Here is a 13601-nt window from a genome sequence, read left to right as displayed (position 1 = left end):
AGCCAGTTCTTTGGTTGTTGAAACACAAAAAAATGATTTAAGATTAGGCACCGGCTCTGAACCGGCCCTGGAATTGCCTTGGTGGAAAAAGTGTAAGAGTGGAGTTTCACATGCTCTCCTGTGTCAGTGTTGGTTTCCTCTCACCTCCAAGAACATGCTAAGATAAACTGCCTCTACATGTAAATATGTGTTCCATCCAGGATGAGTTCCTGCATCACACCCTGTGTTCTTGGGAGACTCCAGATCCACAACACTGACCAGGAGTAAGTTCTTCTTCAGTGGTAATACACAGGTTTAATCACTAGATGTCAGGCTTGCTCAAAGAAATCCCCCCCCAAAAGGAAACATGAATAACACAGATACATCAGACTCAGTGTTCATATTATGTTTAATGCATTAACTGAAGTAAAATGCAAAATGGTAAAAGTCATTGGGTTTGAGATGAAGGAGACATTCACTCATAAAACTTTCCATTTCAAGCAATTCAGGTGAAACAGCTTAGGGAAAGGACAATACATTCAAGAGCTTTAGGAGAAGGCCAGATAATTATTTGGATTTCTGTGCATGCGATATTCTTTGGAACATGGATTAGTTCCTGGGATTGTAAAAAGGAAATAGCATTCAAGTTTATAGAACCAATATTCATAACTTTTTTTTATATTTACCACTTTATTTCTGAATTAATCTTAGATTGAGTATAGTGAAATATCTTCAGAGTTATGTGTTGGTTATATTTCAAGCAGATTTATGCTTCATCCTTTTGAGTCATGAATACAATGTCTTCCTACAATTTGGAAATAAAAGTGAAATGCAAACTCCACGGTGGAACGAGGAGGAGAAAGAGTCTATGTACAAACCCTGAGGTGTGTTTCCTCCTCCAAAAAAAAAAGAATGAAACTAAATAAAAAGGAAAGCGAAGTGGCAGAGCAAGGCATGTTCCTTGGTCTGGAAGTGTGTCTGTGCAACATCGGCTCTGTCCCAAGTGCATGTTCTCACTAGAACGTTGGCCATTTCAGGAAACAGAGAGGTGAGGTTTTTAAAAACCATACAAGTCACTCCCAGGAGGGATAAAAAGTCTATAGACGTTCAGGGTCAAAGGTCATCTGGGAGAAACAGGGGAGCTGGGAAAGGAAGCAGAGTTTCGGGGTGAAAGGCCGTTGTGTAGTTTCCACAGCAGCTCCTCGTTCTCCATTGAGAGCCTTTTGTTGGCTTTGGACTCTTTCTGCAGTGTCTGCTGGAGCATTGCCTGCTCTGTGGATAACTGCCTGAAGAGGGAGCCAGACAGAAGGAAAAATGTGAAAGTTTGGCACTATCTGGAAAAGACGTCATGTGCAAGCAGCAAATGGTCAGTAATCACATGTAAAGGAAGTGGGAGTTAAGCAATAAATAGATGATTAATTGGTGGATTATTGAATGATGGATATAGTATATATATGATTTGGTAGATAGATGAATCGGATGGTTGTGTGGATATAGAGATAAATGATACACAAGTCGGTGAATAGGTGGACAGACAGAGGGTTAGATGGTTGAAAGGACAGGTGATAGATGAATAGGATGGAAAAGGGATAAATGGGATTGGTGGGATAAGTACATGGATGTATAAGGGATTGGTGGGACCTATGGGTGGAAGTTGGATGGCTGGGGTATTAGTGGGGTCTGTGGGTGAGTGGATGATCTACTGGTGGGACCTATAGGTAGATGGATGGAGCATTGGTGGGACCTATAGGTAGATGGACAGGGCATTGGTGGTATCTATAGATAGGTGTATGGGGACTGATTGGATCTATGGTAAAACATTCAGGACACCAAGAAACATTTTTATTTCTTTCAAAGTTCTGGCTACTGTTTAATTTGGTATGCAATTTCACCCAATACTAACTTCTCCCATTATTTGATGGACAGCCTGCAATTAGCTAAAAACTTTCTACTCTATAGCACGATACTCATCACACTGCTAGTCATTTGCTCGCATTACCGGTTGGCTATGTTAACATGGTAGATTAGTATAATACACCAGTATACTGTATAGCACAGCATATTACAGAGTGTGTACCTGGACAGCTCTGCATGTTTGTCCATGCGGGCTTTAAAGTCCTCGTTCTCTTGTTGAAGCTTCGTTACAAACTCCTCCAGTTTCACATTGGACTCGATCTATTAACAAATGAATGAGTGATATCTATGCTTTAAGAAAATATGAAAGTGTGTGTGTGTGTGTGTGTGTGTGTGTGTGTGTGCATAGGCTTACCAGTTTGTCCAGCTGCATCAGTTTCTTGTCCTGCTGATGGAGCTGATTGGTTTTTATATCCAACACAACCTTCAGACTCTCAAGTTCCTGCTCCAGATACACAACCCGAGAATCTCTCTGTAGAAAGAGAGAGAATGTAAACAAAGATAGGACCCTGTGTGACTTTTTACTGCAGAATAATTACAAAAATAAATGTTAATTTTTGTTTTAAATTGAATGAAATTTTAGGTATGTGACATACTAAATATGACAAAGTTATACAGTGGCATGCAAAAGTTTGGGCACCCTTACTGAAAATGTCTGTTACTGTGAATAGTTAAGTGAGCAGAAGACTAACTGATCACCAAAAGGCATAAAGGTAAAGACGACACATTTCTTTTCAGCACTTTCTGCAAGATTTGTGCATTATTTTTGTTTTGTACAATTGGAGAGTGAAAAAAGAAAAGGAACACCATGCGAAAGTTTGGGCACCCCAATACATTTGAGTTCTCAGGTAACTTTTACCAAGGTTCCAGACCTTAATTAGCTTACAGATTCAAATTCTTCATTAGGAAAGGTCAGATGATGTAGATTTCAAAGCTGTATAAATTATCTGACTCCTCAAACTTGTCCCTAAAATCAACAGCCATGGGCTCCTCTAAGCAACTCCCTCACATTCTGAATAATAAAATAATTGATGCTCACAAAGCAGGAGAAGGCTACAAGAACGTAGCAAAGTGATTTCAGGTAGCTGTTTCCTCAGACTGTAATGTTATTAAGGAATGGCAGTTAACATGGAGATCAAGGTGAGGTCTGGAAGATGAAGAAAACTTTCTGAAAGAACTGCTCATTGGATTGCTAGAAAGGCAAATAAAACCCCCTGTTTGACTGCAAAAGACCTTCAGAAAGATTTAGCAGACCCTGGAGTGGTGGTGCACTGTTCTACTATGCAGCGACACCTGAACAAATATGACCTTCATGGGAGAGTCATCAGAAGAAAACCTTTCCTGCATCCTAGCCACAAAATTCAGCGTCTGAAGTTTGCAAATGAACATCTAAATAAGCCTGATGCATTTTGGAAACAAGTCCTGTGGACTGATGAAATCAAAATAGAACTTTCTGGCCACAATATGCAAAGGTATGTTTGGAGAAAAAAGGGTGCCAAATTCCAGGAAAAGAACACCTCTCCAACTCTGAAGCATGGGTGTGGATCGATCATGCTTTGGGGTTGTGTTGCAGCCAGTGGCACAGGGCACATTTCATTGGTTGAGGGAAGCATGGATTTGAATAAATACCAGCAAATTCTGGAAGCAAACATCACACCATCTGTAAAAAAGTTGAAGTTAAAAAGAGGATGGGTCCTACAATAAGACGATGATCCAAAACACACCTCAAAATCTACAATGGAACACCTCAAGAGGCACAAGCTGAAGGTTTTGCCCTGACCCTCACAATCCCCTGACCTAAACATCACTGAAAATCTGTGGATAGATCGCAAAAGAGCAGTGCATGCAAGACAGCCCAGGAAACTTGTAGAACTGGAAACCTTTTGCAAGGACGAATGTGTGAAAATCCCCCAGGTAAGAACTGAAAGATTATTAGCTGGCTACAAAAAGTGTTTACAAGCTGTGATACTTGCCAAATGGGGTGTTACTAGGTACTAACCATGCAGGGTGCCCAAACTTTTGCTTCGGGCCCTTTTCCTTTTTTGTCATTTTGAAAATGTAAAAGATGAAAATAAAAAATTGTTTTTGCTTAAAATATAAAGGGAATGAGTCATCTTTAACTTTATGCCTTTTGGAGATCATTTCATCTTCAACTTGCTTAACTGTTCACAGTAACAGCAATTTTGACCAGGGGTGCCCAAACGTTTGCATACCACTGTATATATATTTTTTATTATGGCATCAATTAAAATATTTAATTTAAATGTAAATATTAAAATTACATTATTTATCTTATTTTTTGTAACACTTTTATTTAACGAATGATAAAATTACAAATAATTCATATTAAAAATATAATTCATTAACAAAAATAAATATAATTTATATGAAATAATGAACAATATACACTAAATATATTGGTCAATGCCCTTTATATAAATAATAAATATTTATCCAGTATAAGGTGAATATGGGTACAGATGTGTTGTACCTGGTTTTTGTTGGCGAGTTCTTTCCTTTTATCCTCCGTCTCTCTCAGTCGCTCGCTCAGAGCTTCGTTCTCCTCAATCAGACTTGCAATCCTCTCCTGAACAACACAAACACACAAACGGAGGATTAGGACATGAATGATGAAATGGTGTGTGTGTGTGTGTGTGTGTGTGTGGTCCTCACGTTAAGTGCAGCCTCAGAGTTTTTGAGTGTGTTGTCCAGCTCCTCTCTCTGTCTCTCATGGTCCTTTTTCAGTTCTGCTTGAACATAAAACACTGATTAACACAACTGCAGTGACAGAGAGAGAGAGAGAGAGAGAGAGAGAGAGAGAATGTTAGACACGCACTCACGCACATACAGACACACACAGAACTACAGAGAGATAGAGAGAGATATTAATAAATTACATTAACCTGCTAACATGGTTTCGTGTCCTTGTCTCAGCTCCTCTATCTGCTGGCTATGTGCCACTTCCTGTTCTGTCCTCAGTGCTTCCTGTTTGCTCTTCACCTCCTCTACCTGTATATAAAGAAGTCATCAGGAGTGAAAAAAAATCACTTCATTCCACTTTACATCATAAAAAAGCTAAGACCTGTGTGATGTGTGACGTTTACACACTAGCGTGCTGAGGTAATGGAGGGGAATAGTTACCAATTTAGCATCTGGTAAAGTGTACGTTTCTTCCTTGTCTGAATGTTTGCATGTTGTGTGGTGATTTGGGATGCGGCCCCACCTGCTGCCTCATGAGCGCGGTGCAGCGGTCGGCCTCGTCCTGGTACACCTGGTGCGCTTTGTCCCATTCGGCTGAGTAGAAGTCCCTGAGTCTTTCCTCCAGCTGAGCGAGTTCGGCCTGGTGCTGCTGCTGCAACGCCAACACTGCCGCATCCAGCTGAGCACACACACTCACCTTCTCACACTCCAACCGCTCACAACATACCACCGACTGAGCTGAGTAGGGAGGGAGTGATATATATGACTTAATATAAGATATATACACCATGGGGCAAAGAGGTGTATTAGTTCAATTAACACAACAGGTAATACATTCTTATCTCTCTCTCTCTCTCTCTCTCTCTCTCACACACACACACACACACACACACACACACACACACACACACACACACACACACACACACACACACGAGGATAGATAAGCTGCCAAATGCCTGCAGAGCAAAATAACACAGCTGCAGTAGAACTTGTGTGTGTGTGTGTGTGTGTGTGTGTGTGCCTGATTTAAATGTGACATTCTGTTTTCAGCACACCTCTCTCTCTCTCTCTCTCTCTCTCACACACACACACACACACACACACACACACACACACACGTTTCTCTCACTATCCTTGTGAGGACCTTCCATTGACATAATCATTATTGCAGTTAATTAATGCTGTGCCTGCACCTCATCCTAACCCTAACCTTAACCTCAGTAATGAAAAGGAAACTTTTAAGCTCCTTTAAAAAAAAACACACACACAGCAGCAATTTCCCCATGGGGACCATCCAAATGTCCCCACAAGGTCGATTTTACTATCCTTGTGGGGAGGTCTGGTCCCCAGTAGTATATAAAAACATACACACACCCCTTTCATTTTCACTCTGCACTAATCTGGTTTTTATTGATTGTATATTTGACACATCCTCGATAGAAAGCTATTATTTTTAACTTAGTCCTGTGTGTGTGTGTGTGTGTGTGTGTGTGTGTGTGTGTGTGTGTGTGTGTGTGTGTGTGAGTGAGAGAGAGAGAGAGAGAGAGAGAGAGAGAGAGAGTGCACTTACCAAGTTCCTCTTGGAGCTTTTTCAACTGGATGGAGATCTCCTGCTTCTGTTTCAGAGCTTCTTCCCTCTGCAAGAAATAATAATAATTATATTATTATAATTATACTTAATATTATAAGATGTACAAAGAATTAAAATATTCAGAATAAGTAATAAAATAATAATACAATCAATTTAAATAAAAAAAACAAGCAAAAGACAAAATACTGAGATTTTAGGCAACAAGTAATAAATAAACAAATAAATAAATAATTCTTAAATAAAAATAATTAGCAGTTTAGGAAGCTGTACAACTTCTACAATAAAGTCATGAAATTGGTTAAGTTTTTACTTTAAAAAAAAAAAAGTTTTGACCCCCTCAGGATAAGAAGATATTTAGTGCTTTCACAAAATGTCTCATCATCTTTACTCGAAACAAAAATATTTAGGAAAATCAATGAGAATTATTTATTATGTGTTTAAAATATGTATCAGAAATTAATGAAAAAATGTACAATATTAACATACAAAAAAAATCTTCAAAGGTTTAGAAAAAAAATTAAATATTCTCTTTCTTTTGCGGACTTTAAAAAATGTTTTCTTTTTAATTCTTTAAAAAAAATTGTAATGACAACAGAAGCTTATAAACTATACAAAATTATTACAGACACGGGTGTGAGAGCTGAGAGGTCATGACCCCGAGAGTTTACCGCAGATTTTACACTCCTGAACTAACCAAAGACAGATGACACACACACCAGGATAAATGCCCAAGTGAAAATATGAAGATGACACACCAAAGTTTTATGTAAAACTGCAAATTATACACACACACACACACACACACACCACACACACACACACACACACACATTGCCTTTGGCAAGAATAAACATTCCTGCACAGCCATAGAGCTAAGCAACAACACAAACAGAGACACTGATGTACAGAATCGGAAGGAGAAAGAGAGAGAGAGAGAGAGAGAGAGAGAGAGAGAAATAAACAGCACCTCCTTTTTCCTCCTGGATTTCAGACGTTGCAGTTTGCTCTCAGAGGAGCCCATTCTCTCTCTCTCTCTCTCTCTCTCTCTCCGTAACCAAGTGAACCTCAGTCTACCGCTCCCAGTCCACTCATTTCCCTCTCTCTCTCTCTCTCTCTCTCTCTCTCTCCTGAGAACTGGTTGGTTTGCCTGCACCTTTGAGCCAGCACACTGCATTAGACTGAACCCTCCCTCTGTAAGTATGTAACTTCCTTCCACACTGCTTCAGGAGGTGGGAGGAGAGAGAGAGAGAGAGAGAGAGAGAGATGTATCTGCTCATTCTGGATGCACCGTGACCACACAGTAACTTAGATATGATCAGAAAATAGTGAGAGGGAAATAGATAAGAGAGAGAGAGAGAGAGAGAGAGAGAGAGAGAGAGAGAGAGAGAAAGTGGGAGAGGCTACAGTAATATTTCAGGCATTACACAACTGATGATGCCATTGTCCAAAGACTGGCCCCTAACGTTCGGCCAATACGCCTCCATTAAAGCTACAATATGAGAACCCACACACACACACACACACACACACACACACATGGTCACGTGTTTATGGTTATGGAACACAGAGAATTCGACTCGACCGCTTCCTCGTGTGAATATCCTAACGGCTGAACTCAAAAATGTCGTGCCATGTGGTTCAGCTGTCTGGAGCAGTATTCAGAGAGAGAGAGAGAGAGAGAGAGAGAGGTGGAGAAACCGAATGTGTTGGTTGGTTAGTTTGAATGGGGTGCATTAACTTTTGCAGCTCAGCGTTAGCAGCAGGTGTGTGGGTCAGGATTAGCTCACACTTTCCTATCTGTAAACTTGAATTTACCCACAATGCACTGCATCCAGCTTCATTAGCATTAGCTCTGAGCTAAACCTCAGGATTCATTGAGTGAGGAATTCAAAGCTTTTAAAGTCATAAATCTCTGAACATGTGCCCTAACAAAGACTGTGGGCTAAAACTAGCGGCTAGTCTGCGCTAACTCTGCTAAAGCGCATTTTACTGAGGTAAAAAATACACAGAGTGCCGAAAATGATCTCAGTTTCAGGTATTTCGGACATTTAATTTAGCTCTCATGCTAATTTTAGTGACAGAAAACATTAGCAGGCTCCAGGGCTGTTTATTAACACACTCGCCTCAGGGGACGTCACTCAGCTGCTTTCGCAATGACAATAAAATAAAACTCAAAATGATCCCATATTTAACATTTTAAAATAAGAAAAAATCAAAATGGCCGCCAGTGGACTTTACAGATACATGATGGTTAGCTACTAAATCAGTAGGAGGTGATGGTAATGGTTTTAGCACACAGTTAGCATGATGCTGGTTCACTTAGCTACATTAGCATTGAAGCGGCATCACTAGATTGTGTTAACTGATTAGCGTGAGGAATTTTGTGCGCGTTTGAAGTTTCCAGAAAACATCTCTGAACTTAAGGCAAGCACAGACGTTAGTGTAACTGCAGGGTACAACAGCTAAACTATGTAAACACACACACACACACACACAGAAAGGAACAAATTAGTGCTCTGCACCTGTCACTGGTTAAAAACAATAATCAGGGATGTAGGTTAGTGCTTTGTACGCAGGCTAATCATTATATCATTATAGAGGATCAGGAACGTAGTCGTTATGTTTCATCACCACTCGCTCGTCCAAATAACACAAATAAATCAGTGTTAAAGATTTTCACTAAATCCTACACACTCAGAGATCACTCTGTCGAAAGAGATGTTTGTTTCGTGAATAAAATAAAATAAAATAAATAAAATGGAGGAAAAGGTTCTTTCTTTCGTTCTTTCTTTCAGGGCTTTTCATTTGTTCAATCTTTCCATACTTTTAATTTTTTCATCCCTTCATTCATTGATTCATTCTTTCTTACACTACCGTTCAAAAGTTTGGGGTCACTTTGAAATGTCCTTATTTTTGAAAGAAAAGCACTGTTCTTTTCAATGAAGATCACTTTAAACTAATCAGAAATCCACTCTATACATTGCTAATGTGGTAAATGACTATTCTAGCTGCAAATGTCTGGTTTTTGGTGCAATATCTCCATAGGTGTATAGAGGCCCATTTCCAGCAACTCTCACTCCAGTGTTCTAATGGTACAATGTGTTTGCTCATTGCCTCAGAAGGCTAATGGATGATTAGAAAACCCTTGTACAATCATGTTAGCACAGCTGAAAACAGTTTAGCTCTTTAGAGAAGCTATAAAACTGACCTTCCTTTGAGCAGATTGAGTTTCTGGAGCATCACATTTGTGGGGTCGATTAAATGCTCAAAATGGCCAGAAAAATGTCTTGACTATATTTTCTATTCATTTTACAACTTATGGCGGTAAATAAAAGTGTGACTTTTCATGGAAAACACAAAATTGTCTGGGTGACCCCAAACTTTTGAACGGTAGTGTATTTTTAAAAAATCTTTCATTTTTCGAAACTCTTTTTTTCTGACCTCTCAAAAAAGTTATTTGTTCCTTGTTTTCTTTCTTTCTTACAAATTGTTTCCTTTTAAAACATAAGGAAATATTCTTTCTTTCTTTCTTTCTTTCTTTCTTTCTTTCTTTCTTTCTTTCTTTCTTTCGACACAGTGTGCGTTATCGTGTTATAGACATAAACACTTTAGGGATTATGACTGGATTCACTCAAGTGTTAAAACCTTTTCCTGTGGCATGATGGTGCCTTCATCCAGGAAACAACGCTCTACTGCTCTTCTAATCACACACACACACACACACAAAGTATGACTGATAAGGGAGTGTGATTTAGATTGTGATATCATGATATATGACTAAGTGACAGAAGAAAGAAAGAAAGAATAGAGAGACAGAGTGAGAGAGACAGATGTACCTCGTTGAAGATGTGCTGTACGACAACGGCAAGAGCCTCTAGTTTGCGGTTGCCGTGGGCAATGAGGGAGCGCAGTTGGAGGATGGAGCGATTCTTCTTCTCTTCCTCTTCCTCAGTGTGTGCGCACGCCTGTCGGGTTCCCCGAGGCCCTCTAGAGCTCGGGCACACTGTGAGAGACGGGAGGTTTTGCATGTGCAGCATGGTCAACACACACACACACACACACACACACACACACACACACACACACCCATCTCACTGTGGAAGAAAACATCAGTGCCCCAGTGCATGCTGGGATAGCTCCATAATGACCATGCTCAGAGAGCATTACTGTAAGTGCATCAGTGTGTGTGTGTGTGTGTGTGTGTGCATCAAGAGAGTATGATGACTCAAGTGGAGAAGCTCAGCGTTAAAAGACCACCTCCTAATTCGTGCTGGACAGTGTGTGTGTGTGTGTGTGTGTGTGTGTGTGTGTGTGTGTGTGTGTGTGTGTGTGTTTGTTTAGAACTGACTGCAAATCATCTCAAGCAGCAGATTTTCTTAAATGCTCATTAGGAAACACAAACTAATTACACACTTATTTCTCTCTCTGTCTCTCTCTCTCACACACACACACACACACACACACACACACACATACACAGTGTGTGTTTAAGTTAATAGTGTGACTTTATTTGACCACACTGTTTATTTGTTAAATAGACCTTTAGTATAGAGGAGGATCTACCGCAAGCTGCAAAAAAACTTCAGTTAATTTTAGCTAACAGAAGCTAACGTTTAATATCAACAACAGCAACAACAAAAACTCAAAAACATCACTCATTTTAAATTCCTCATTTTGATAATTTTGGAGATTCCTGAAACATACAGATGATTTATCATTTAGAAAACGTGAGTGGAAAAAAAACAACTGTATGATTAAAAAAAAGAAAAAACATAACTGTACCACACAATGTAAATGATGCATTCGCTGGTGTGAATCTACTGTTGCTATGGTTACATCTGGTAGAGAATTATATCCCTTCGTTCTTCCTGCTCTTAACTAGCATGGATAAAACAGCATAAATTTCTGCATAAATTAAATGGTGAGGTTAACGGCGATATCGGAACATAAATATAGATGTAGCCTAAATCCTTACGCATGCTTGTTGCCATGGTTACGTACCAACACTGGGATTACATTACTGACTGGAACCTGATATAAAATATAAAATGCACACCTCCCAGCCAATCAGAAACAAGTAATTTTTTCATGGACGTGGAATATATATCGCAATATATAAAGACGAAGAAAACAATAAACAACAACAACACTACTTTGATTTTGCTTATACTGCGTTACCATGACAACAAGTAGAACACTTAAGTCTATGATTTATGCCACGATCTTGGACCGTTTTATTACGTAGGAAGTAATTTACATCAGGCTACTCAGTGTGGAAATGTTAGCATTAAAAGTGACCATAGAAACAGTCGTCTACGTAACCATAGCAATGATCATATAATGATACCCTAGCGCTGAGGGATTTTTCCTGTGTAATAAAGTATTTTGTATAATTCAATGAGAAAGCAAATATATACAATGCAGTGTGTGTGTGTGTGTGTATATATATATAATATAAAAATCGGGCAGCACGGTGGTGTAGTGGTTAGCGCTGTCGCCTCACAGCAAGAAGGTCCGGGTTCGAGCCCCGTGGCCGGCGAGGGCCTTTCTGTGTGGAGTTTGCATGTTCTCCCTGTGTCCGCGTGGGTTTCTTCCGGGTGCTCCAGTTTCCCCCACAGTCCAAAGACATGCAGGTTAGGTTAACTGGTGACTCTAAATTGACCGTAGGTGTGAATGTGAGTGTGAATGGTTGTCTGTGTCTATGTGTCAGCCCTGTGATGACCTGGCGACTTGTCCAGGGTGTACCCCGCCTTTCGCCCGTAGTCAGCTGGGATAGGCTCCAGCTTGCCTGCAACCCTGTAGAACATAGGTGGCCAACCCGCGGCTCGCGAGCCGCATGCGGCTCTTTGCCTGGTGTCATGCGGCTCTCACCTTCACGTGCAAGTTGGTGTTCGTTTGTGGTTTTATGTGCGTTTTCGCTTCACTGCAGTTAATTACGGTTATTTTATTAAAGGTGCTTCGCTTGGTTTCATTACGGTATTTTCACATCATGACAAATGCGCAGGTGCGTGAGATGATATGCTAAATTTCAGATCTCAAAATGGCAGGGAAAAAATGCACTTCAAAAAGAAAATATGAAGATGAAAACAGGACGTTTTTAACAGAGTGGGAGGATTTATATTTTTTCGTTGAACGTTATGGCAAGCCATTCTGCCTTCTATGTCAGTCGTCATTGTCGCATTTCAAGGCTTCAAATCTTCAGCGTCACTTCAGCTCACTACATGAGAACACAGAACACATTGAATGAGAAGGTGTGTCCAAACTTTTGGCATGTAGTGTATATACATTATGTATTTGTTCATTTGTTTTCCAGTTATCAATTTGTGTGTGTGCGTGTGTGTTCTTCTTTCAAAAATTTGAGCATTGTATTATATTTTATCTATATTTGCACTTGCACTGATCACTGTTCCCAGTGCCTATGGAGCTTGTACTGTTTGAGGAAATTAAATTAGCACTTTGTAATTTCCATTTTCCGACTGACTGTATTTATGTGAATACTTATTTATTTGAATGCAGGTCTTGTGCAGGTCATGCAATTGAGAATTCAAGCTGAATCAAAATGGCTTTTGCATTTTCGATGTTAAACAGGTAGCTCCAAAATGCACTAGAATACAGGAAATTGCATCTAAGAAATCCAAAATTTTTCGGGGGAGGCCCCCCAGAACCCCCCCAATGGGGGGAATCCCCACATGTAAACAATGTCTGCCTTTGTGCCCCACCTACAATTTTCTTCACCAGTCGCCACTGTTGAAAATGACTGGCCTGTGGTCTTGGTACTGCAGTAAATGTATCATTATCATGTTGGTGTGGGGCATTGGTTAAGTTGGAGTGTGACATCAATGTGGCTGTGTGTGTGTGTGTGTCCGCGCGCGCAGAAGGAAGGGTGATATTTGTGTGCCCATGTTCATGTGCCGATGTGGCTCTTTGCCGTAACACAGTAAGAATTGTGGCTCTTGGGCTCCGACTGGTTGGCCACCCCTGCTGTAGAAGGATAAAGCGGCTAGAGATAATGAGATGAGATGAGATATATAAAATCCACATTCACTGGATATGAGCAGTCGTACGCTCTGATTGGCTACTCTACTACTAGGCTATCAGCATACTGTGAGTAGAGAAAAACAGAATGGCGGAGCATGTTGCTGAACCAACTGAGGATGAAATAAAAACTCTACTCGAAAACAAAACCCCAAAAACTAAAAAAAAAAGAAAGAAAATATTAGATTGTTAGAACGTATCTTTTTTTATTTTTCAAGAATTATTATTATAGCATTTTTCACAAATTGCTACTGTCATTTCACTGGTTTGTTTACATTCTAAGCGGAAATGATTTTGTAGGACGTTTTGTATAATCGTACATGGCTTATAGCCAACTCGGTGTATCAGCTCATGTACGACTCAATTTACAGTTGTGGTC

General features: G+C 39.9%; 1 protein-coding gene across 1 annotated transcript in view; it reads right to left on the bottom strand.

Moving 5' to 3' along the window:
• Positions 1 to 370: 370 nt before the first annotated feature.
• The window catches only part of mtus1b (microtubule associated tumor suppressor 1b), a 45852-nt gene continuing 32621 nt past the window's right edge, over positions 371 to 13601 (bottom strand). The window contains exons 7-15 of the mRNA XM_060916750.1: positions 10024 to 10190; positions 6167 to 6233; positions 5117 to 5331; positions 4797 to 4902; positions 4567 to 4640; positions 4385 to 4480; positions 2249 to 2365; positions 2057 to 2154; positions 371 to 1265 (exon numbers count right to left, since the gene is read on the bottom strand). Coding sequence (XP_060772733.1) covers positions 1100 to 1265; positions 2057 to 2154; positions 2249 to 2365; positions 4385 to 4480; positions 4567 to 4640; positions 4797 to 4902; positions 5117 to 5331; positions 6167 to 6233; positions 10024 to 10190 — 1106 coding nt within the window. The 3' untranslated portion in view covers positions 371 to 1099. The remainder of the gene's footprint in view (positions 1266 to 2056; positions 2155 to 2248; positions 2366 to 4384; positions 4481 to 4566; positions 4641 to 4796; positions 4903 to 5116; positions 5332 to 6166; positions 6234 to 10023; positions 10191 to 13601) is intronic.

Source organism: Neoarius graeffei, chromosome 3 (assembly GCF_027579695.1).
Source record: "Neoarius graeffei isolate fNeoGra1 chromosome 3, fNeoGra1.pri, whole genome shotgun sequence".
NCBI lineage: Eukaryota > Metazoa > Chordata > Actinopteri > Siluriformes > Ariidae > Neoarius > Neoarius graeffei.
Note: the sequence above shows the minus strand (reverse complement) of the source record. Positions and strands in the feature narration are given on the sequence as shown.